This window comes from Hypanus sabinus, chromosome 30 (assembly GCF_030144855.1).
Source record: "Hypanus sabinus isolate sHypSab1 chromosome 30, sHypSab1.hap1, whole genome shotgun sequence".
Classification (NCBI taxonomy): Eukaryota; Metazoa; Chordata; class Chondrichthyes; order Myliobatiformes; family Dasyatidae; genus Hypanus; species Hypanus sabinus.
Genome location: NC_082735.1, coordinates 33,494,909 through 33,520,223, shown reverse-complemented (window position 1 = coordinate 33,520,223; position 25,315 = coordinate 33,494,909). Strand labels below are relative to the sequence as shown.

The window sequence follows — 25,315 nt, the reverse complement described above, 5'->3', positions numbered from 1 at the left end:
AATTCTACAGGGTTCACAAACTGTCCAGCACTACTGTACCAACATTTTAGTGAGAAGAAAGCAGAAAGTTAATGACATTAAATCCCTTCAATGTCACCAAGATCTGTGATTGTATGGAAGTACATTTCTGAAAAGAACTCCAATGATTGCTCTTTGAATAATATTTTTAGTTTTGATAGTTTTTTTTTCTCACACAGATATAATTGCTAGGAATAAATAAGTTATTTTTTAAGAATGATAATATTTTGTTGCACACTGAAAGATTGTAGATGTTCAGTTATTCTATGCCTCCAGAGAGCTGATATGCCATTTTGTGGCATATGACCATATGAATAATCCTATCTTACGTGTCAATGTCATCTGTGATAACCCATTTTACGTCATCTTCAATGTGACCATGTTTGTGCATGTTTATATCTAGGCTGTGGAGGAAATGAATGGGAAGGAACTGAATGGAAAGATGCTCTTCGTTGGCCGTGCCCAAAAGAAAGTGGAACGGCAGGCTGAACTTAAAAGAAAATTTGAACAGTTAAAACAGGAACGAATCAGCAGATACCAGGTGGATATAAAACTACTTTGCTTAGTCCTGGAAATGCATAATTACTTTCTATAAAATATTTTCTACTACAGTGGTTTTATTATTGATTAATATCGAGCAAGACAGAAACCTGGTTCATACCAAGGTTCCAGACAGACAGTCATATTTTATTGATCCCCAGGGAAATTGGGTTTCGTTACAGCCACACCAACCAAGAATAGTGAAGAAATATAGAAATATAAATGTTTTGTATTTTAGCTCAAAAAATCCTTCAGTGTATTTTAAATTTTGAAAATGTAGCAGTAAAATGTGAAAATAGTTGTGGGTCTAAATACTTTTTTCAAGGCACTATATATATCCATTTGTGCAGTAATTCATGCCAAGATGTACCCCAGATTGCCCATCACTAATGTTTTTCCAAAGAATCGCTGGTTACAGATAGACATGAACCAACAGGGATTTACATGATACTCTGTACAGTTTACCTGTCTGTTACCTGTATTTTGGATAATTGCAGCTAAAGGAAATGGATCTCATTATCGTAGCATCAAAGAAAGGGCAACAAGAATGAGGGCACAAAGCAAATCTGCTAGCATCTAGTACTGTGTATGTTAGTCTTTATGCAATTTAGCACCTAGTTCCGATAACCAGTCTGATTTTGCAGTGCAGACTCAGGTGGAGCTGTTGTGCCAAAACAATGCTGAGTAAATCCAGATGTGTCTCCTCTAAATTGAGGCTTATCTCTACAACTTTGCAACATTACTTTTAAATAGTCTTTAAGTTATTTTTCTCCTCTTATTGATTAACATAATTGTTGGGCTCCATGCAATCCTGAAGCAGCATCGTTAGGTGGATGCCCTTGATATGTGGGATATTCTACACTTTTGATCTGTTGTGGATTGCTTTGTCCTTATCTGCAAATCGTACCAGGAGATATGCTGTAAGCACTCAACATGAGTGTCTCTTGAAAGAAAGTTTTATCAACTTTTAAATAAGTTTCCTGAATTTTCACCTGAATAGATAACACTCATTTCAAAAACAGGTGAAAAATGTAATGTATTCAGGAATGTACTGAACTCAGGACTAAAACAGTGAAATTCATTTCATGATTTCATTTAGTGGGACCGGCAACTCTTTCTGTATTTAAACAATGCCAATTAATGCCAGATAACTACAAAAAGTAAATGTCAGTTTAAGGAATAAATATACAGTTGCAAGAAAAAGTTTGTGAATCCTTTGCAGTTACCCTATTTTTCTGCATTAATTACTCACAAAATGTGGTCTGATCTTCATTTAAGTCACAATAATAGACAAACACAATCTACCTGAACTAATAACCTGTAAAAAAATTGTACTACTTCTCATCAATACTGAGTACACCATTTAAACAATCACAGTCTAGGTTCAAAAAAGTCTGTGACCCTTGGAATAATGCCTTCTACAAAAGCTATTTGGAGTCAGGTGTTCCAATCAATCAGCTGAGATTGGAGGTGTGTGTTGTAGAGGTACCTGGCCCTTTATAAAAAAATGCACGAAGTCAGGTTACTGATCAGAGCCTGCGCTTCTCAAGAAAGATGTGTTTATGTGCACCATGCCTCAATGAAAACAACTTTCAGAGGTCCTCAGAAGAATTGTTGAGATGCATGAAGCTGGAAGACTACAAAAGCATTTCTAAGGACCTGAGTGTTCATCAGTCCACAGTAAGAGAAATTTTCTACAAATGGATGAAATTCAGTATTATTGTTACTCTCACTCTGAGTGGGTGTCCTGCAAAGATCACACCAAGAGCACAACATGCTGAAGGAGGTGAAAAAGAACCCAAGGGTGACAGCAAAAGAGATTGCTGCACATCTCAAGTTTGCAAAAGAACACCTGTTTGTTCCACAGTGTTTCTGGGACAATCGTCTGGACAGATGAGACAAAAGTTGAACTTTTTAGCAGAAATTCACACCGCTATGTTTGAAGGAGAAAGGGCACTGGACATCAACACCAAAACCTCATCCCAACAGTGAAGCATGGTGCTGCCTGTGGAGAGCTTGCAATCGTTGAGGAAACAGTGAAATCAAAATTGTATCGAGGACATTTTACGTGAGAATGTCTGGGTAGTGGTCCTGAAGCTCAATGGAAGTTGGTTGATGTAACAAGACAATGATCTGAAATAAAGGTAAATCAACAGCAGAACGGTTTTAAAAGAAGAAAATTCATGTCCCAGATATATTGATGAACTGAAACAGTTTTGTATGGAGGAATGGTCTAAAATTCCTCCTCACTGTTGTGCAAGTCTGATCAGCAGCTACAGGGAACATTTGGTGGAGGTTATTGCTGCTAAAGGAGGTGTAACCAGTTACAAGGATTCATATATTTTTTCCAGCCTGGATTGTGAATGATTAAACGATGGGTTCAATAAAGACATGAAAAGTACAATTGTTTGTTATTAGTTTGGGTAGATTACATTTATCTATTGTGAATTAGATGAAGATCAGACCACATTCTCTCAGTAATTAATGCAGTAAAGCAGATAATTGTAAAGAGTTCACAAACCTTCATTGCAAGTGTATTTAATTTTGATTAAATGCATATAAAAATAATATTTGGTTATTGCCTACTTGTGGCTCATATTTAATGCAGATTTTAACATTAGATCTGTCATATTGTTAAGTTCAGCATCTTGCACGATAAGAGCGTCCCATTTATTTGTAGAGCACCTTTGAATTGGAAATTGCTTTTAGTTAGTGCTTTCTGCAACTACGATATTGGATTAGTTTGGAATTATGCATCATTTATATTGGTACATTTGGTAATTAGATGACATCTGTCAATTTTGAGAACATGAATTTGTAAAGAGCAGTACTGACAATTATTAAAATGATTTTAGGGTGTGAATCTATACATCAAAAACTTGGATGACACTATCGATGATGAAAAGCTGAGAAAGGAGTTTGCTCCATTTGGTTCAATCACCAGTGCCAAGGTATGTTCATTAACAAGGTTTTGTCAATGGATTCGGTTGGTTAAAAAAATAAATGGAGTAATTGCCTTTTAACTTTATCATTTTTGTTTTTAAGAAGCCATACTTTCATAAAATCCAGGATTTTATGAAAGGTCGATAACCTTAAATAAGCCATTCCCACTAGATCCCACTAGAGATGATCCATTCAGGTACTCGACAGGGTAAATGCAAAGTGATATTTTCCCTGGCTGATGTATCTAGAGTCAGAGGATGGTAATTCTTTGGACTGCCAAGAGAGCTCTGGAGGTTCAGATGCTTAGTATATTTGAGATAGAGAATAATTTTTTATATATTGTGGTTAATTGAGGAATATACTGTAGATACAGTGCAGGAAAATGACTATGGTAAAAGATTGGCCTTAATATTATTGAATGCTGGAGCAAGCTTGTGAGCCCAGATGGCCTACTTATTTGCAAACTTTAAGTGACTTAAATTTGTGATAATTTGTCTTGTTTAAAGGTAATGCTGGAGGATGGCCGAAGCAAAGGTTTTGGTTTTGTCTGCTTCTCCTCTCCTGAAGAAGCCACGAAAGCTGTAACAGAAATGAATGGGCGTATTGTTGGTTCCAAGCCGCTATATGTAGCCCTTGCTCAGAGAAAAGAGGAGCGCAAAGCTCACTTAACTAATCAATATATGCAGCGTATTGCAGGGATGCGTGCCATGCCGGCCAATACAATCATCAACCAGTTTCAGCCAGCTGCTGGAGGCTACTTTATGCCAGCGGTGCCTCAGGTGAGTTCTTGATGTTCTTTGTCATTTGTCTGTGCATCCCAGAAGCAGTGAAAAGTTACAGGAGCTTTAAAGAAGAGCTTGATAAATTAGAAGGAAATAAGTTCTGTCAGATTCTTGCAGCTTTTGAGCCAGGTTGTATATCACTTTCTGATCTGGATTGAATATCAGAAATTCCAACTAAAAGCAAATTCGTTAACAATATAAGAAAGGTATCAGGTCATTTTCCAGTCCTATCAAGCGGAGCAGCCAGCTACTAGAGTTGTGGCATCCACACCAGACTTCAAGGTGAGTGGTCCCGGGTTCGAATCCGCCTGGCTCCTTGCACATTTTACATCTGTGCTGGGTTGAACATTGAGGTAGCAACTCGTCCTTGTAAAAAAACAGCCAAAAATGCCAAAGAAATGGCAGGGTTGCCACTTTATGTGCCACAAGGTGCAGTAAGGAACAGCAACGTCAGTATGTCTATTTGGACAGGCGACCTTGACAAGTGATGCTGGCCTAACAGCAAAGGAAACTAATGGTTTTTTTCAGCTGGTACTTGGGCTTCATGAGTATTGTGTTCATTTTTGTTCCACTAAAATCACTGTTTACTAGTTTGCTGTTATTTTATAGACCAGCTCATCCTGAGTTTTGTCAAGGGTTCAGATGGGAATTGCTGGTGTTCAAACACTGTGTACTGAAGCAGGTTAGGTCGTTGATTTCCATGTGTAAGCCATATCTGATTACCAGATCCAGAAAATGAATGGATGCATTTTAAAAAATTGTCATTGTGTGACATCGAGGAATCTTTTAAAACTGAAGTCAATGGGAAACAGCTGTTGGATTCGTATGCAGATCAAAGGAAAATGACTGATTGTAGGCAGTCAGTAACCAGATCATAAGACTTGCTCTGTGCCCAGCCACCTTTAATGTTCATCTATAAATTCTGTCCCATCAGAAGATAAGATGCACAATGTTCAATTCCAGCTACACATCCTCAGATAATGACCACATTTAATAGAGATTTGGACAACATTTAGTGAAGTGTCAGTTTGTTTGTTCAGTTGCCAGGCAACTGGTCTTTCACTTTCTATACCCAGTGTTCAGCTACCTTCTACTTGCCACTCTGAGGAAGCTACCGAGTACAGGTAATCCAACATTGTCATCACCTTCTCCCTGCCAAAGCGTCACTTTGTCTCACCTCCCAGGCTTTGATTGCCGACTCAGTGACTGTCCCAGTGGCATTAGGCACCCTTGTAAGGCATCTCACCCTTAACCGGCTCCTGTTCCGTGTTGACGGATCAGATCGCGTTCTGCGAACAGAAATCTGAAAACTCTTAACCCCGATCCTATGCTACACGACGGACCGGGGGAGATACTGTCATTCCTCAACCTTTTTGGATTTTAGGAAGGGGGCCCCATTCTGGGATCCATATCAAGCATCCACATCTCTTGCATTCGGCACTCTCTGATAAGGTGTTAATGAACTCGACACCTAGTCACTAATCAGCTACTCTTATATTCACTGGACACATTCAAGGACTACCCGAGAAAGTCAAAGTCAGGTTATTAATCAAACCTTTAAATTGATATCCTTTCGAAGAATTTAACATTTGGTTTAAAAAAGACATAATAAAATTTTTCACAAAGAACTAAACTTCGACAAAAGTGTAATAAAGTGGAATTTGATAAACTTAAGATGTTGTCCAGGCTGATTCGAAGAGGGAGATAATTTTAAAAAGTGATTAGAAAAATTTTCATGGAAACCCCCCCCCCCCCCCAATATGCACCCCTGGATTTTCCTCGAAAAACCCCAAAAACGAGGGCCAAAGTGTACTTTTCATATGTAAAACAGCAAAAAAAAATCTTTCATTAAAACTTTTTTGCAATCTTAACAATCATGGGACAAAAAAAATGTTAGGCATGTATGCGGATCAAATATTTTATAAAAAAAAACTGACAAAAATGTTACCTTCTCCAGGACATTATTTTAATTTTTATGTAAAAAACTACTTTTAGCCCTGATATACCTATGATATTTGAACAAATCACCAGTGTGATGTGTGGGCTTACATAGTGTATCAATAGTGTGCACATGTGTATGTGCACCACACCACACCACCACATCAAACATCATGCATCACCAAACAACACAACACACATATTAAATGCCTCCATAACCTGATATTATCCCAATTTCCTCCACTATGAGCCACTAGTGTAGTTTAACTCAAAGCATAGCACTGAAGATGCTAAGATAAAAATTAACCTTTTTCACAGGCATAAAGGTTTGGTCCTGGCCTCAATATTAGTTATAACTTGACTTACACATGCAAGTCTTAGCATTCTGGTGAGAATGCCCTAACCAACCATAAATTTGATTAGGAGCTGGTATCAGGCACATTTCAAAATAGCCCATGACACCTCGCTCAGCCACACCCACAAGGGAACTCAGCAGTGATAAACATTGTTCCATAAGCGCAAGCTTGAGCCAGTTAAAGTTACAAAGAGTTGGTCAATCTCGTGCCAGCCACCGCGGTTATACAAGTGACACAAATTAATATCCCACGGCGTTAAGGGTGATTAGAAATATCTCATCCAAAATAAAGTTAAGACTCCATTAAGCTGTCATGCGCTCTTATGTTTGGAAACATCATTCACGAAAGTAACTTTATACAAACAGAATTTTTGACCTCACGACAGTTAAGACCCAAACTAGGATTAGATACCCTACTATGCTTAACCATAAACATCGTTATAAATAAACCTACCTGAATACACCGCCTGCATACTACAAGCGCTAGCTTACAATCCAAAGGACTTGGCGGTGCTCCAAACCTACCTAGAGGAGCCTGTTCTATAACCGATAATCCGCGTTTAGCCTCACCACTTCTTGCCCTTTCCGCCTATATACTGCCATCGTCAGCTCACCCTGTGAAGGCAGAACAGTAAGCATAATGACCTTTACCCTCAATACGTCAGGTCAATGTGTAGCGAATGAAGTGGGAAGAAATGGGCTACATTCTCTTTATAGAGTACATGAACGGAAGCATGAAAAACTTCCTAAAGGTGGATTTAGCAGTAAGTAAACTTCAGAACATTATACTGAAACCGGCTCTGGAGCGTGCACACACTGCCCGTCACTCCCCATGAAAAATCACCATAAATTTTATTTTAAAACTTTTCAACAAGAGGAGGCAAGTCATAACATGGTAAGTGTACTGGAAAGTGCACTTGGATTAACCAAAATGTCGCTAAAATAGTAAAGCACCTCCCTTACACCGAGGAGACACCCGAGTCATTTTGAACCCCAAAGCTAGCCAAAACAAATTTACACACCTCTCACTATTAACCTAGTATAGACCCCCCCCAATCACCTATTTTAAAACATTTTATCCTTCTTAGTATAGGGGATAGAACAGAACCCTTGAGCTATAGAGACAGTACCGCAAGGGAAAGCTGAAAAAGAAATGAAATAAACCATTAAAGTACAAAAAAGCAAAGACTCACCCTCGTACCTTTTGCATCATGATTTAGCAAGAACAACTAGACAAAAAGCTTTTTAGTCTAACTTCCCGAAACCAAACGAGCTACTTTGGAGCAGCATACCAGAGCCAGCCCACCTCTGTGGCAAAAGAGGGGGAAGACTCCCAAGTAGCAGTGACAAGCCTACCGCGTTTGGTGATAGCTGGTTATCCAAAAAAAGAACTTAAATTCTGCATTAATTTTTCAACTTGGTAAACAAAAACCCTTTCAGCAAGCCCAATTGTAAAAATTAATAGTTATTCAAAAAAGGTACAGCTTTTTTGAATTAAGAAACAACTTTAATAGGAGGGTAATGATTATAATCTCTAAAGGATCACTCCTCAGTGGGCCCAAAAGCAGCCACCTGTAAAGAAAGTGTCACAGCTCAAGCCTACAGCACATCAACAAATCCTTATACCAAACTCACAACCCCTTTAAACCTATTGGATTATTTTATTTCAATTTATATAAAAGAAATTATGCTAAAATGAGTAATAGGGGATCAACTCCCTCCCACAACACCAGTGTAAGTCAGAAAGAATTAAATCACTGACAATTAACCGATGCCAAACTTGAGGCCCTTATGATATAAACAATACAGCAAGAAAAACCCATCCAAACCATCATTAACCCTACACAGGAATGACCCTGGGAAAGATTAAAAGAAAGTAAAGGAACTCGGCAAACACAAACACAGCCTGTTTACCAAAAACATCGCCTCTTGCTCTCACATGTATAAGAGGTCCCGCCTGCCCTGTGATTTTTTTAATGGCCGCGGTATCTTGACTGTGCGAAGGTAGCATAATCACTTGTCTTTTAATTGAAGACCCGTATGAAAGGCATCACGAGATGTCTTTATTTTCTAATCAATGAAATTGATTCTCTCGTGCAGAAGCGAGAATAAAAACTTAAGATGAGAAGACCCTATGGAGCTTTAAACACTTAAAGTTATTTTAAAATATTAAAAATCTCCTTCCTTCGGGTATAAAATAAAAAATAATCTTCTAACTTGTTTTTGGTTGGGGCGACCGAGGGGAAAAACAAAACCCCGTTCTAATTAATAGAAAATCTAATGAACAATGACCCAGGAACCTTGCTCCTGATCAATGAACCAAGTTACCCTAGGGATAACAGCGCAATCCTTTCTTAGAGTCCCCATCGCCGAAAGGGTTTACAACCTCGATGTTGGATCAGGACATCCTAATGGTGTAGCCACTATTAACGGTTCGTTTGTTGAACGATTAACAGTCCAACGTGATCTGAGTTCAGACCGGAGTAATCCAGGTCAGTTTCTATCTATGATGACATTTTTCCCAGTACGAAAGGACTGGAAAAATGAAGCCTATGCCTTAGGTATGCTTCAACCCAACCTGTTGAAACCAACTCAAACAGGTAAAGGCTGCCACCCTTAAACCAAAGATAATGATTTGTTAAGGTGGCAGAGCCTGGCAAATGCAAAAGACCTAAGCTCTTTGATTCAGAGGTTCAACTCCTCTCCTTAACTAGTGCTAGATCTTATTCTCCTCAACATTATCAACCCACTAGCCTTCATTATCCCCATCCTCTTAGCCACAGCCTTTCTTACCCTAGTCGAACGAAAAATTTTAGGCTACATACAATTCCGCAAAGGCCCAAGCTTAGGCCCATACGGTCTTCTACAACCTATTGCCGATGGACTTAAACTATTTACCAAAGAACCAGTACGGCCATCCTTCTCCTCCCAATTCCTCTTCCTAATTACCCTCACCATCGCCCTGACCCTGGCCCTATTGCTATGAATATCCTTACCCCTTCCACATTCAATCTTCAACCTGAACCTAGGTCTACTTTTTATCTTAGCCATCTCAAGTTTAACAGTCTACACCATCCTAGGCTCAGGTTGGGCCTCAAACTCCAAATATGCCCTCAGTTGCACAAACCATCTGCTATGAAGTAACACTGGCCTTAAACCTCCTAGCCCTAATTATCTTTGCAGGGGGTTTTACACTCCACACATTCAACTCAAGCCAAGAAACCATCTGATTAATGTCCCCGCATGACCCTTATATGATACATCTCAACGCTAGAAGACACCAACCGAGCCCCTTTTGACCTCACAGAAGGTGAATCCAAACTAGTCTCAGGATTTAACATTGATTATCCTTTGCCCTCTTCTTCCTAGCTGAGTACTCTAATATTTTATTGATAAACACCCTTTCCGTTATTTTATTCTTAGGAACATCTTATAATCCCCATCTTCCACAACTTACTAACCTCAACCTTATACTTAAAGCAACTGTACTAACCCTATTATCCCTATGAATTCGAGCCTCTTATCTACGGTTTTGATACGACCAACTCATACACCTCGTCTGAAAAAACTTCCTACCAATAACACTAGCAATACTCCTATGACATATCACCTTACCCGTTGCCACAGCTAGCCTCCCACCAATAACTTCCTAAAAGAAAAAGTGCCTGAATTAAAGGGCCATTTTGATAGAGTGGATAATGAATATTAAAGCCATTCCTCTTCCTTATGTTAGAAAAACAGGATTCGAACCTATACCTAAGAGATCAAAACTCTTAGTACTTCCAATTATACTATTTCCTAAGTAAAGTCAGCTAATTTCAAGCTTTTGGGCCCATACCCCAAACATGTTGGTTAAAATCCTTCCTCTACTAATGAACCCCTTAGTCCTCTCCATCACAATCCTTAATTTAGGATTAGGCACCGCAATAACATCTTTTGCCTCACACTGACTATTAATTTGAGTTGGATTAGAAATCAATACAATAGCCATTATCCCTCTTATAATTTATCAACACCATCCACGAGCAACAGAAGCAACCACAAAATATTTACTTACGTAGGCCACTGCCTCTGCCCTCCTCCTATTTGCTGGGGCCACAAATGCTTGACTCACAGGTCAATGAAGCATTCCCGAGATTATTAATCCAACCTCTGCCACGCTCCTCTCCATTTCCCTAGCACTAAAAATTGGTGACGAACAAAAACCTCCCAACCAAACCTAGTTCTAGCCTTAACAACATCACTCTCCCTCCTTCTCCTTTCACTCACCCCCACAATCCTCTCACTAACCACATAAGAAATTTAGGTTTAAACAAACCAAAAGCCTTCAAAGCTTTAAAGAAGAGTGAAAATCTCTTAATTTCTGTTAAGACTTGCAAGATTCTATCTCACATCTCCTGAATGCAACTCAAGCACTTATATTAAGCTAAAGCCTTACTAGATAAATAGGCCTCGATCCTATAAAGTCTTAGTTAACAGCTAAGCGTTCAATCCAGCGAACTGTTATCTAGGCTTCTCCCGCCGTTTAGCGGCAGAGAGGCGGGAGAAGCCCCAGGAGAGCCTATTCTCCTTCTTGGGATTTGCAGTCCCATGTATCTTTATACTACAGAGCTGATGTTTGATAAGAAGAGGACTTGAACCTCTCTTTACGGAGCTACAATCCACCACTTAAACCTCAGCCATCTTACCTGTGGCAATAATTAATCGTTGATTATTCTGTAATAATCACAAAGACATTGGCACCCTTTATTTAATCTTTGGTGCTTGGGCGGGGATAGTGGGTACTGGCCTCGGTCTGCTAATTGGAACAGAGCTAAGCCAACCAGGTGCATTGCTGGGCGATGACCAGATCTACAATGTAATCGTCACTGCCCACGCCTTCATAATGATTTTCTTCATAGTAATGCCAATCATGATCGGAGGGTTTGGTAATTGACTGGTTCCCTTAATGATCGGCGCCCCAGACATGGGTTCTCCACGAATAAATAACATAAGTTTTTGACTCCTCCCCCATCTTTTCTTTTACTACTAGCCCCAGCAGGAGTAGAAGCTGGAGCTGGCACAGGATGAACAGTTTACCCCCCAGTAACTGGTAACCTAGCACATGCCGGAGCTTCTGTAGACCTTACCATCTTCTCCCTACATCTAGCTGGTGTTTCCTCTATTCTAGCATCCATTAACTTCATCACAACAACTATTAATGTGTAACTACCTGCAATCTCCCAGTATCAAACACCCCTCTTTGTTTGATCTATTCTTATCACAGCTGTCCTTCTTTTACTATCTCTCCCCGTCCTAGCAGCAGGCATTACTATACTTCTCACAGATCATAATCTCAACACAACCTTTTTTGATCCAGTGGGTGGAGGGGACCCCATTCTTTATCAACACCTCTTTTGATTCTTTGGTCATCCAGAAGTCTATATTTTTATTCTACCAGGCTTCGGTATGATCTCTCATGTTGTAGCCTATTACTCAGGAACAAAAGAACCTTTTGGTTGTATGGGAATGGTCTGAGCAATAATGGCAATTGGTCTTCTTGGCTTTATTGTTTGAGCCCATCATATGTTTACAGTAGGAATAGACGTAGATACACGAGCCTATTTCAACCGAAAAGAAGCCATCCAAGCTCTTACTCTTACAATTATTTTGGGACTTTATTTCACTGCACTCCAAGCTATGGAATACTACGGAGCCTCCTTCACTATTGCCGATGGTATCTACAGAACCACTTTCTTCGTCGCCAGAGGCTTCCATGGCCTCCATGTAATTATTGGTTCTTCATTCCTATTAATCTGCCTCCTACGACAAATCCAATACCACTTCACATCCCAACACCATTTTGGCTTCGAAGCCGCTGCATGATACTGACATTTCATCGACATAGTTTGACAATTCCTTTACGTTTCAATCTAATGATGAGGTTCATAGTAATTACTTTTCTAGTATAAAGACTAGTACAAGTGACTTCCAATCATTTAATCTTAATTAAAATCCAAGGAAAAGTAATGAACCTCATCACATTTATTGTCACCCTTACAGCCCTCATTTCCCTAATCTTGGCAATATTAGCCTTCTGACTACCCACTCTCAACCCCGACAACAAAAAAATATCCCCATACGAATGTGGCTTTGACCTGCTAGGAACCGCATGCTTTCCCTTCTCACTCCGCTTTTTCCTAGTCGCCATCCTCTTCCTTCTATTTGACCTAGAAATTGCCCTCCTCTTACCATTACCTTGAGAAGATCAACTCAATTTCCCCCCTCATTACTTCTTTATGGGCAACAACCATCTTACTACTCCTAACCTTAGGCCTAATCTACGAATGACTTCAAGGGGGCTTAGAATAAGCAGAATAGATACTTAATCCAAAATTAAGACCATTGATTTCGGCTCAATTAATTATGGTGAAAACCCGTAAGTATCTTGTCCCCCATCCACTTCTTCTTCTCCTCTGCCTTTGCTCTAAGCCTTATAGGCCTAGCCCTAAACCGCTCTCATATTTTATCAGCTCTTATTTGCCTCAAAGGTATATTATCTTTGTTTATTGCTATTTCTCTTTGATCAATAACAATAGCTTCCCCCACTTGCTCCCTCTCACCCATAATCTTACTAACATTTTCAGCTTGTGAAGCAAGCTCAGGCCTAGCCTTACTAGTAGCTACCGCTCGCATCCACGGCTCAGACACATTAAAAAACCTCAACCTTCTGCAATGTTAAAAATCATCATGCCTACAATCATACTCTACCCAATCTCATGACTTACCCCTAAAAAATGACTTTGAACCACCTCCATCACCCACAGCCTTCTCATCGCATTCACTAGCCTATACTGATTCAAATGAAACATAGAAATTGGCTGAGATTTTTCCAACTTCCACAGGAGTTGACCCCTTATCATCTCCACTACTCGTATTAACTTGCTGACTCCTCCCACTGATGATAATCACCAGCCAAAACCACCTCAGCAATGAACCACACAACCCACGACGCATTTACATCAACCTCCTTATTACCCTCCAACTCCTCCTAATCAAAGCCTTCAGTGCTACCGAAATAATCCTATTTTACATCATATTTGAAGCAACTCTCATCCCAACACTTATTATCATTACTCGTTGAGGCAATCAAGCTGAACGACTAAGTGCAGGAACTTACTTCTTATTCTACACACTTGTAGGCTCCCTGCCCCTTTTAATTGCTCTCCTCATCCTACAAAATGACCTCTGCTCACTCTCAATATTAATCCTTCAATTCCCCCAACATCTGAACCTTAACTCATGGGCAAACAAATTCTGATGAGCCGCTTGCCTAATCGCCTTCCTAGTAAAAATACCCCTTTACGGAGCACACCTCTGACTACCTAAAGCCCACATAGAAGCCCCCATTGCTGGCTCTATAATTCTAGCTGCAGTCCTACTAAAACTAGGAGGATATGGGATAATACGAATCATCCCCATCCTCAACCCCCTAACAAAAGAAATAGCCTTTCCATTCCTAATTTTAGCCCTCTGAGGAATTATTATAACGAGCGCCACCTGTTTACGTCGACCTCAAATCCCTAATCGCTTACTCATCAGTAAGTCACATAGGCCTTGTAGCGGCAGCCTTTCTCATTCAAACACCATGAAGTTTCGCAGGAGCAACCACCCTAATAATCGCCCACAGCCTTACCTTGTCCACCCTTCTCTGCTTAGCCAACACCAACTACGAACGAACACACACCCGAACCCTCCTTCTCACCTGAGGTATACAAATCATTTTTCCACTAATAGCAACTTCATGATTCCTTGCCAACTTAGCAAACCTAATAGGTGAACTTCTCATCATCTCTTCCCTTTTTAAGTGATCTCAATGAACTATTATTACCAGACTAGATGTCCTATTAACCGCTTCCTATTCCCTATACATATTTATTATAACACAACGAGGACCTCTTCCCCCTCACATTGCCCATATAAATCCTTCCCACACACAAGAACACCTATTAATATACCTCCACCTGATCCCAACACTCCTCCTTTTCTCTAAACCAGAACTAGTCCTAAGTTGAACATCCTGTAATTATAGTTCAGTAAAAACATTAGATTGTTATTCTAAAAATAAAAGTTAAATTCTTTTTAATTACCCAAGAAAGGTCTGGGACAAGGGAAACTGCTAATTTCCCCCACCCATGGTTCAAATCCATGGTTTTCTTGAAGCTTTAGAAAGATAATAGTTATCAATTGGTCTTAGGAACCAAAAACTCAGTGCAACTCCAAGCTAAAGCTATGAACTCATTTATCTTCAACACATCATTCTTATTAATCTTCCTAATCCTCCTATACCCTTTAATCTCATCCATAATACCCCTCAACCACCCCTGATCCTCAACCCATGTCAAAACAGCCGTAAAAACCTCTTTCTTTATTAGCCTCATCCCCCTATTTATCTTACTAGATCAAGGTTTAGAATCCATTACAACCAACTGAAATTGAATTAACTTAGAAACCATTGACATTAACATAAGCTTTAAATTTGATTTTTACTCTATCATCTTCACCCCCGTGGCCCTCTATGTCACTTGATCCATCACAAGGGATATGGGGAGAGGGCAGGAAAGGGGTTCTGATTGTGTACGATCAGCCATGATCACAGTGAATGGCGGTGCTGGCTAGAAGGGCTGAATGGCCCACTCCTGCACCTACTGTCTATTGTCTGTTGTCACACCCACTACCGTCACTGTCAAGAGCCACATACATCTGGATGAACATAGTCCAACAACATTTAACTGTTTTGGATGAAACAAACCATTTTCATTGATACCCAGTGAAAGCATTCACACAATTGACCTTTCATGCAGAGTTTTTTCCATTGTCAATTGTTAAGATGTTTTAACAACACTTCCCAGCCTATCTGTAAGGATGTTAGGACCAGGTTCATACAAGTTTTCGCCTATGTTGCAAACTATAATGACTTGGAAATATACATTAGCATTCCTTCAAGCCTGGGTCACATTCCCTTACAACATAGAAAAGGCTATTCAGCCCATTCAGTTTGTTGGCTCATAGAACTATCCCAATCCCTCACAATTTTCTCTAGCTTGTTCGCTCTGCATTCCCATTATACTCACCCATATCTTACTATTCAATTACACACTAAGAGAAATTTGTAGTACCAGTTAATTCCCCTACTTGCTTTGGGGATGTGTGAGGAAATTAGGACACAAGGAATCTTAACGCGTCACAAAGAGAGCATGCAGGCCTCACACACTCAGCACTGAGGTCAGGATTCAACCAGAATTGTTGGCGCTTAGAAGCTGTGCCACCTGCTGCTCTCCGAAGAGCTCCCTACCTACCAGCTCTCAAATATTGAAGATGGCAAGTTGATTTAATAATTATAATACACACAGTATTGCATGTAAATTTACGTAATCTGGATTAAAAAGGGTTAAAATGGCTAGTAAACCAATTCAAGAGTGTTGTTCTTAGACGGTTGAACAGAAACCATTCTGACACAAAGCAGGAAAAACATTATTGGTACCTGAGCCCTGCAGGCATCCAGTTGTCACAGGTGGGATATCTGGATAAGCAGAAGAAAGGAAAAGAAGAGTTCTTCTTAATTGTTGTTCATTGCTAACATTGAAATTTCTCCTAATACAGTCATTCATTGGAAGGAGTGATGTTTTGCAGAGCTGCTCAGGAACCGACACATAAGGAAGGGTCAGGGGGTAAACTCTAATAGCAATTATTAGTGCTTGGGTAGATCAATAGAATAATAAACTATCAGCCTTTAAGTGGACAAATACATGCATTCAAATGCTCTGTAGCTACCTCAAACTGAAAGAAAGTAGCTGAACACAGATTATAGGTAAGGATTAGAAATGTAAAAGTCCTGATTCAGGTACCCACTTCGCTGACAAAACAAAGAAGATACAACATCGCAGGGTGGATTCCATGTTAGATTTGTTTGAACTATCACAACAAAACACAAATTGAACTGTAATTATTTAGTCATGTTACCTGCCTCTGAAGGTAATGATTGATCAGGGTTTTTGTGTAACTAGCCCTGGTATTCCATTAACAGAACAGCTATCGAGTTCTTTTGGTGTTCTCGCACCACATGGATTACAGCTATTCATAAAGATGTTTTACCTTCATCTTCTCAAAGTATATTAAGAACGGACATTTGCTTACCTTGCCAACAGTACTCATATTTCATTTGTGACTTAATCAAATTATTGGAAATTGCTTCAGTAAAACATTTTTATTTTAGTACATGTCTTATTAAAGCTTGATCAGCCATTCCTTGCAGCACTTGCTAAATAGTTTTAGTTGTTATGAATGGTTCATAGCAGGAACAATGCAACAGTGCATTGCTTATTTTCCATTTTTCTGAATGATATTGATTGTGGTTTATTGGTCTATGCTGACTCTCAGAGCAACCCAGTTAAATCCATTCCCCTCAGTTCTTCCAACAGCCACCTGCATAACAGGTAATTTACTGTAGCCAACTAACCTAACAGCCAGCATGCCTTTAGCATGTGGAATGAAACTAAAACACTTGGGGGTGGGGGGAGGAATCTACTCATTCACAGAGAGAATTTGCAGCTATCTCACAACTCCAGTGACCAGTTATGGAGGACAGAATTGGCTTGAGTCACTGGGCTTGTGAGACAGATGCAATATGTGTTGCCCTTGAGCATTTAAGTACTTCTTTCCTAACTCCTTTCATCCTCAGCACTCATCTCCACGACTAAGACATTGTCATTCCCCATATTTAAGAGCATAAGAACACTTAAGCATGTTACACATGTATTGCAGAGTTAATTTATATTCAGGATACATTTTATATTTTATGCCTTCTGAGAAGGAACGTTTTTCATATATTTCTTTTAGCATTCCATCTGTCAAATTACACAAACTTGTCAAACAGTGTGTAAATTGAAACTAAAGGACATAATCTTAAAGTTAGAGAGATGAAAAGTTTGATAAGAACCTGAGGGGCATCCTGTAGCCGGAACTAACTGCCAGATTGAAATAGGTACATTAGATGTATTTAAGACTAAGATATTGGAGCATGGAGCATGGAGCCTGCATACTTCAAGAAGTATGTGGACAGGTATATGAATGATAGGAATGTAGAGGGAAATGAGCCAAGTATTGGGAAATGGGATTAGCATGAATATAGATGGACACATGGGTGAAAGGATATTATTCTTTTCCCTACCACTGTGTGACTGCAAGATTATTTTAGTAGGTTTATGTTGCAGGTCAGCACATTGATTGAAAGTGTTGCACAGATTCAGTAACTGAGCAATTGTTGGAATAACATGTACAGTAATTAAAAGTAAAAACAATTATAGGATTCAATTTGTTAATAGTTATCTTTGAAAGGAATATGTTGCATTAGAGATTGCAAAGGCTAAAATAATCTTTGTTTCATTCTAGGCACAAAACAGAACTACCTATTATGCACCAAATCAGATGGCTCAGATGAGACCCAGTACTCGTTGGCAACAGCAACAAACCAGGCCCCAAGGTAGGTCTCGTCATTATATAGTTAAATGCCTTAAACTTTAACTTAAAAGGATGCGGTTTATGTAATAAAAGATATTGTTTACAACTCTAAAATTACAAGTACTGATAGGAATGTTTCGAATGAAATATCTCCTCAGCCAAGCAGTATGAAAGAAAAATGGCAGACGCTTGAAAAGTTAAATCAGAAAAGTCGAGGAGGATAGCGCCTTTGATGTCGTCTACGTGTATTTCTGCAAGGCTTTTGACTCGTTTCCATCAGGCAGGCTTGTCAAAAAATGTACATGAAGTCTTAAGAGTGGCAAAAGTAGATCCCAAACAGTCTCATTGGCTAGAAGGAAAGAGTTATTTGGTATTTTTGTGACCTAAGAATCTCCTTTGAGCTTCTATAATTGGCTCAACAGGAGGGGAAATAGTATAGATGTACATAGATAAGTAGGGTATCTCATTGAGAAGGAGAGGAGAGCTTCAGTCTCTGAAAGACACAGGTGGCTAGTCAGTTGGGTAGAAAGTGGCATTTGGAATTTTATCCAGATGTAAGGTCATGCATGTGGAGAAATGTTACAAGGTAAGTAAATAAGGATTTTGAGAGATGTGAGGAGCAAGAAACCTTGTACCTTGATGTGTATAGGTTATTAAGGTAATTTTTTTTAAAAAACTAATAGGATGTTCTTTCTTATTAATGAGGTAAATAATGCAGGTCTATGGAATTCATTCTAGAACTACATACACAACATTAGATAATTAGATTAGACAACAGAATTCTGGCCACCATGCAAAAGAGAAGGACCTACTGTACATCTTTCTGAGGGGTAGATTTAAAGTAATTAATAAAATAACTAGAAGGTAAATGAGGAAAATTCAGTATTTTCCATCCATAAAATAGCAGAAGCACATATCGCACATGGAGGAATACCTGAATTTGTATTTGTAAATTCATGACCTGCTAGACTACTGAAAAGTACTGGTAGGTGGGTTTAAGCAAGATTGCTCTTCGGCCAACACAGACACAATGGTTCATGCAGCTTACTTTTGTGCAGCAAACTTTTCTGTAATTCTATTCTAAGGGAATATAATTGTGGTTTGTGCAATTATTTTTTGTATTTTAACCTTAAAATGTGGGTATCATCCAAACTCTTCTCACAGTGGTGCAGGTGGTTTAAAATCATTTCTTTGTGTAGCTATTAAATAATTTTTACTCTCTTGTGTTCTAACCTTTAGATGTAAAGGCTTGTGTTCTAGCTTTTTAAAACAGAAGTATTTCTAGTATCTGTGCATGGTGTTAATAGATTACTGGTAGCATAACTAGTTAAAAAGGTTGTATTGCTTATTGACATGGTCTGTCTCAAATTGGAGTATTTCAAGTATTTATTCTATGTAGCTTCCCTGAGAGTGATTAAGTCTGAGAGGAGATGGAAAGAAATACAAATTCCTTATATTCACAGTTAAATCATTGGCCTACCCCAGTTATTAATAAATGGCATATACAATGAATCGTGCACTTCCCTGACATTTTGTTTTACAATCAGTTGAGTTCCAATTATATACCTTTAGTTTGAAGTCATGGAAATTTTCTGAATATAATTCATAATTGCTGGTGTTCAGTAAAATATCCACTTGAATAATGGATTAGGCTGGTTGAATTGTAATCTGGTTTTGGCACAGCAATAGATTGTGAGCAGAATATGAACTTGTGAATATTATCTCTGCAACATGCAAGGTGGAGATATGTTTTACTTCATTTTTCCAATTTATTGGAAAACATCTGAGTCCTGACAACAGTCAGTAATATTGTTGCATGTTCACGTAGGTTTTTGACTTGCAAACCTGGAGATGTGACTTGTGCACAAGTACAATGGTTAAGTGTAAGTCATAAGTATAAATTTATACTGGTACAATTGCCAAGGCTGTAGGCTAATAAATCAATCAGTTAATATCTATTTCTACAGATTCAACATTATAGGCACCCAACAAATTTTAATATCTAATCTGTGAATTTATTAACAAATTAGTTAGCTGGCATCATTAATAGTGTAGGTTACCTGTTGTGTGAAGAGAGATGGCTTACAAAACAGTAATAGAAGAAATGATTGAAATCATGGTTGAAACTAAGCTTGAATATACTTCTGTATGCAGCAGGGTGAGGCAGATGAGACATGGAGTTGTAAAGAGTAGGGCCGTTAAGGTTGTTGGCTCGGCCGTTGATAATGGAGAAGGCTGAAAGAAGAGATGTACCGGAACTTGAATTTGAAGAACTAATTTGAAGAAAATCAGTTTTGGTAGGGAGAGATATAACTTCTTAAAATAGGTAAATGCTTCTAAAGTAAATGGGAATGCATAGTTTGATGTTGTGTGAAGTGATGGGCAAGAAGAATTTTATTTGCGAATGTGAGAGAAGTGTTGATGGTGTCATTAAAGCATAGGAGGAGACTGTTGGACAAGTGAGTGTGGGAAAGGAGAATGAATAACCTCATTTCCTGCCAAAATCACAAGCTTAAAATTTTATTAAAGGACATGAGTAGTTTTCTGTAAATTCTAATCTTCCTCTTTTGTGCATGTTCCAGATGGTGCTGTGCTGAGCTTCAGAAGCACTAAGTGTATATATTCTTGGAATGTTAGTTCGATTGTTTTCATTGTCGGTTCTTTTCTTAAACAGGGTTTCAAGCCATGCCAAATACCCTTCGTCAGGGAGGTCCTAGGCCTTCTCTTCGTCATCTTACCCCAACAGCAAATGCTCAGGGTTCTCGAGGTATTCCTGGTGCACAAAGAATGGGTGAGTTTAAACATTTTTTAAAATACACTGTAATCGTTGTGCGGCTTCCATTAGTCTAACAGTGCATAAGGTAATTTTACTGTTTACTTTCCAATTACGTGTGGTGAACTACTGATTTAATTACTGAGCTAGAATTTCCAAAATTCCCATGGTGACTCCGTAATTACTTGATAGTGTCAGAGAATTTGGTTCTGATCATTTTCTCTTCCCCTGTTGAAATTTTCATTTGTGTATTACTGAGAATAGTATCAGGCACTTTAGCAGTGTACTGTCGAGCAGCCTTCCTAATTTTAGGATAACTATCTCCCAGACATGTAGCTCTGAGGATTTGTTCTGAGAGAAAATTAACAAAGAGAAGTTTCCAAACATTACATGTACTAATCAGCTTGTTTTTGCATCACTGAGTACTTTTTGCTTTCTCCATTTTAAAGAAAACCTTAAATTAAATCTTGAAATAACAAGTTTGTTTAATTGAACTTTTTACAAACCTTTTGCCAATTCTTACTTAGGCTTAGAGTGTGCTAAGAAAAGCCAAGGAATTATCCATTATGGACGTAGCTTGCCTTTAGGAAGTGAAATGGACAATTCACAATAGAAGCTGATCTTTTGTTCCAAGTTTATGAGTTGTAAATGGTTTTGTGATTTCAGGATTATCTGCAACTCAGAATCTGGCGGCACATCGCCCTGGAATAGCTGGCCCAACACCAAGGGCAGTTCCACCTTACAAGTATGCCTCCACAGTCCGGAACCCACAGCAGTCTGTCGTGCAAGCTCAAATGGGTGTACAGCAGGTACAAGAAGTTCATAATGTATCCATTCAAATATTGACAGTGAATATGATGATAAATATCGATATGGACAATGAATTAATGCAATAGGAATTTGGCTAATCTAAACTTTTGTACATTAGTCACTGTAATATATTTCACCATTTTAGTTATAGAAAAAGCTAATTATCTTTCTGTTTTCATTAAATTCAGTGATTTTTGTCTTAAATATGAAAAGATCTAAATTCAGAATTAGATGTTGGTTTTACCTTATTGAAGGACATCTAAGAAACCAGACCCAATACAGCTGTTTGATTGCTTGTAGTGTCAGAAAAGTATCTGGTAAAGAAAGAGTCCTCCTTGTCTTAGCCAGCTGAATGAGAGTAGCCCAGCCTAATCCCACTTTCCTGGTCTTGATGTGTATCTTTGTCAAGTTATGGCACATTCATCGCTCATCCAAGTATCTTTCCAATTTGTTGAAGGTTTCTGTCTTAACCATCCTTTCAGGTAGATGGATCCTTTCATTACCTGTCTGGGCAAAAAGATTTAACTCAACATTCCACTAATCATTCTGCCAAGTACTTCAATCTATGTTCCATATTTTATTGATCTTTTTGCTAAATGACATTGGTCTTTCCTGCTCACCCTTTGGAGGTCTTTGATCATTTTATATTCCGAAGAAAATAACTCCCACTTAACTAATTATTGAGTATAACTAAAATGTTCCAATTCATAAGTATCCTCTATTAGGGGTTACCAGCTTGGGATCCATGGACCCCTCGCTTATTGGTGCTGGTCCATGGCATAACATCCCCTGCTCTATATATTAATGCTGTCCCTATAATGCGGTGAACAAAATTGTACATAGCACTGTAGTACAACCCAATTAGTGTTTTATACAATTCTAGCATGACCTCAATACTCTTCATATTATTTAAAACCCAGATATGTCACCTACCTTCAGGGATTTATGAACATGCTCTTCACAATCCCTCTATTCCTCAGTAACAAACTGTGATCTGAACTCCACTTTCTTTATTGTGCCACTGGACCAGTCTTTTAATACAATCCTGTAACCTACATCTTTCTCCTCGCCATTAACCATTGTCAGACTTTTGGGGATGATTGTTGCTGAAAGGTAAAGAAGACAGTCACTTTAGTTAACTTGTGACCATAATTTTCCTGCATTTTCTCTTAAAGCCTTCACAGTCAGCAGTGCTCGTGCAAGGACAAGAACCCCTGACTGCCTCCATGCTTGCTGCAGCTCCTCCTCAGGAACAGAAGCAGATGCTAGGTACGTGAATGAAAAAGTACTTGTTAATTCTTTTTTATTTAGAGATCCTGCCTTTTGAGTAGCACCTCCAGCAACCTACTGATTTAACCCCAGCCAAATCACGGGACAATTTACAATGACCAATTAACCTACTAACTGACACAGCTTTGTATTGTGGGAGGAAACCCATGCGTTCCAGGGAAGGAATGTAACTCCGAACTCTGACGCCCCGAGTTACAATGGCAATGAATTTGCAAGTATATACTTTTGTTGGAAATTGTAGACATAGAACCAGTTGTGTATATAGAAAGTAATATTTAACTTCTCACCCACTGTTCCCTCTATCATGAAACCTTTTCCTGTTTTTTTTTTCAGGTGAACGCCTTTTTCCTTTGATCCAGAGTATGCATCCTTCCCTAGCTGGAAAAATCACCGGAATGCTTCTTGAGATAGATAATTCTGAGTTGCTACATATGTTGGAGTCTCCAGAATCACTACGGTCAAAGGTATGCTGACTCAACATGTTCATTTAATGCCTATCTCCTTGTCACCCTCTGTGATTTTTACCAACAACAGTGCTGTCATCTGCAAATTCTTGAAGGAGTTTGACAAAATATTGTCAATCATGTAGAGCCCTGGCAGCTGGACACAATTATGCTCATGTTAGAAGAGGGTCAAAACATGCCAAAGTTTGCATTCTTGCTTGGGATTAACTGGGTTTGAAAATAATCAACCTGCTAAATACACAACAGTATTAACTAGTTTGACTTCTAATGACTTGGCTTCTAATGATTTGTGGCTTCCAGTAGTTCAACAGAAAAAAACAATCAATTTTGATAAATATGGTGTTGAGACCAATACAGTGCTTATTACATACATTTTTGGTTCATGTTGAAATCTGTAGGTTGAAGAGGCTGTGGCTGTGTTGCAAGCTCATCAGGCCAAGAAGGAGGCTGCCCAGAAGGCAGTTGTGGTTGTAGCTACATCCTAAAGCAGGAGAAAGATGTGTAACGGTGAGCATTGATATATTTGGATGATGTAGAATTCACTCACTTCTTTCGTAATATTAACTGGGTTCAATTACGGCAATGGAACCATTGTTTGATTATCCAAATTGACCCAGTAAGAAATTGCTGTCCGAGTTCAACTGCTGCTATTTGCAATTGGTACTCAAGTTCAATTAATATTATATAAACACAAGCATAATTAAGCTTTTCCTACTAATACTGAGGTAATAGCTTTGTCGATCGTTCATTAGAATAGAATAGTGTAGTGCTTCCCATTCTGTGGTGAAGCCAGTGTACTAGTTAGATGCTGGAGGTTAACAGAATTATTGAGTTTACTTTAAAGGAAGCTTTAAAGCGAACCCTTTTGGCTATATTTTTATTTTCATTTTCAATGAATATCAGAATAGGGACTAGTGGGGGGTGGGCAGGACTAAAAATTGTGTAACTGTGTTATTCATAGTTATACAAACTTGAACAAATAATTGTACTTTGATAATAAGAAATTGGCTTCCATTGCAGTTCCTAGAAAGGCTCATTATTGATCCCTGGTTTGACTTCCAGCTTAGGGGAAGGGTTACTGAAAGCTCACTACAGCTTCCTGAAAAGAACATCATATCTTTTTAATCTGGTTGGATTTACTGTGCAATTTTTAAGCATGATAATTAAAGGTAGGTTGATGAGATATTTGTGAATTTTCAAGGAACATTTAACAAGGTATGTGTGTTTCATGATCTAATCTTGGATTCAGTAGGGAATTGATTACACTGAGAATCATGCTTATTATCACTGTCATATGTTGTGCAATTTGTTTTGCAATGCAAGATACAAATTGTACTTTACAAAATAAAATAGTATACAGGTCAGAAACGTGAGGGCTGAATGGAAGAAATTGTTCTTAAAACATGAAGTATGGGTCCTGTAGCACCTCTCTGATGGTAGTAATGCAAAAAAGGCTTGTTATGGATGGTGCGGGTCTTTAAGGACAGATACTGCCTTTTGAGGCACCACCTCCTGGAAGATGTCCACAGTCACAGGGAGAGTTGAACCATGATGGAACTTGCTGAGTCTACAAGCCTCTGCAGCCTCTTGCACACCAGGCTGTGATGTAACCAACCACAATGCTCTCAACCGTACATCTCTGGAAATTTGCAAGTGTCTTTGGTGACATGCCAAGTCTCCTCAAACTCTTAATGAAGTAGAGCCTCTGGCGTGCCTTCCTTGTGTATGTTCTTGTACTACTAATTTCTTTTGGTAACCAGTGACTGACAAGGTTCTGTATGTTTGCAGTTAAGAGTTACAATAAATGAAACTTGTCATTGTGAGAAAAATGTCCGCAGTTTCACAGATGATATCTGTGTTAAGGGTGTTGATGAGATTTTAATAATGTTAAGAAAAATATTGT

General features: G+C 38.8%; 1 protein-coding gene and 1 pseudogene across 6 annotated transcripts in view; both read left to right on the top strand.

The window, feature by feature from the left end:
• Window positions 1-25,315, top strand: part of pabpc4 (poly(A) binding protein, cytoplasmic 4 (inducible form)) — a 48,590-nt gene that overhangs the window by 22,177 nt on the left and 1,098 nt on the right. For 5 of the 6 annotated variants that reach the window (XM_059954620.1, XM_059954624.1, XM_059954621.1 and 2 more), the window contains 9 exons: window positions 422-559; window positions 3,414-3,509; window positions 4,008-4,280; window positions 18,007-18,097; window positions 20,750-20,866; window positions 21,515-21,657; window positions 22,834-22,927; window positions 23,282-23,412; window positions 23,811-23,919. In XM_059954620.1, coding sequence (XP_059810603.1) covers window positions 422-559; window positions 3,414-3,509; window positions 4,008-4,280; window positions 18,007-18,097; window positions 20,750-20,866; window positions 21,515-21,657; window positions 22,834-22,927; window positions 23,282-23,412; window positions 23,811-23,897 — 1,170 coding nt within the window. In that variant the 3' untranslated portion in view covers window positions 23,898-23,919. Of the gene's footprint in view, window positions 1-421; window positions 560-3,413; window positions 3,510-4,007; window positions 4,281-18,006; window positions 18,098-20,749; window positions 20,867-21,514; window positions 21,658-22,833; window positions 22,928-23,281; window positions 23,413-23,810; window positions 23,920-25,315 lie in introns of those variants that run through there. The other variant, XR_009508704.1, reaches the window with a different exon arrangement.
• On the top strand, window positions 11,240-17,518 carry LOC132383530 (NADH-ubiquinone oxidoreductase chain 4-like; annotated as a pseudogene).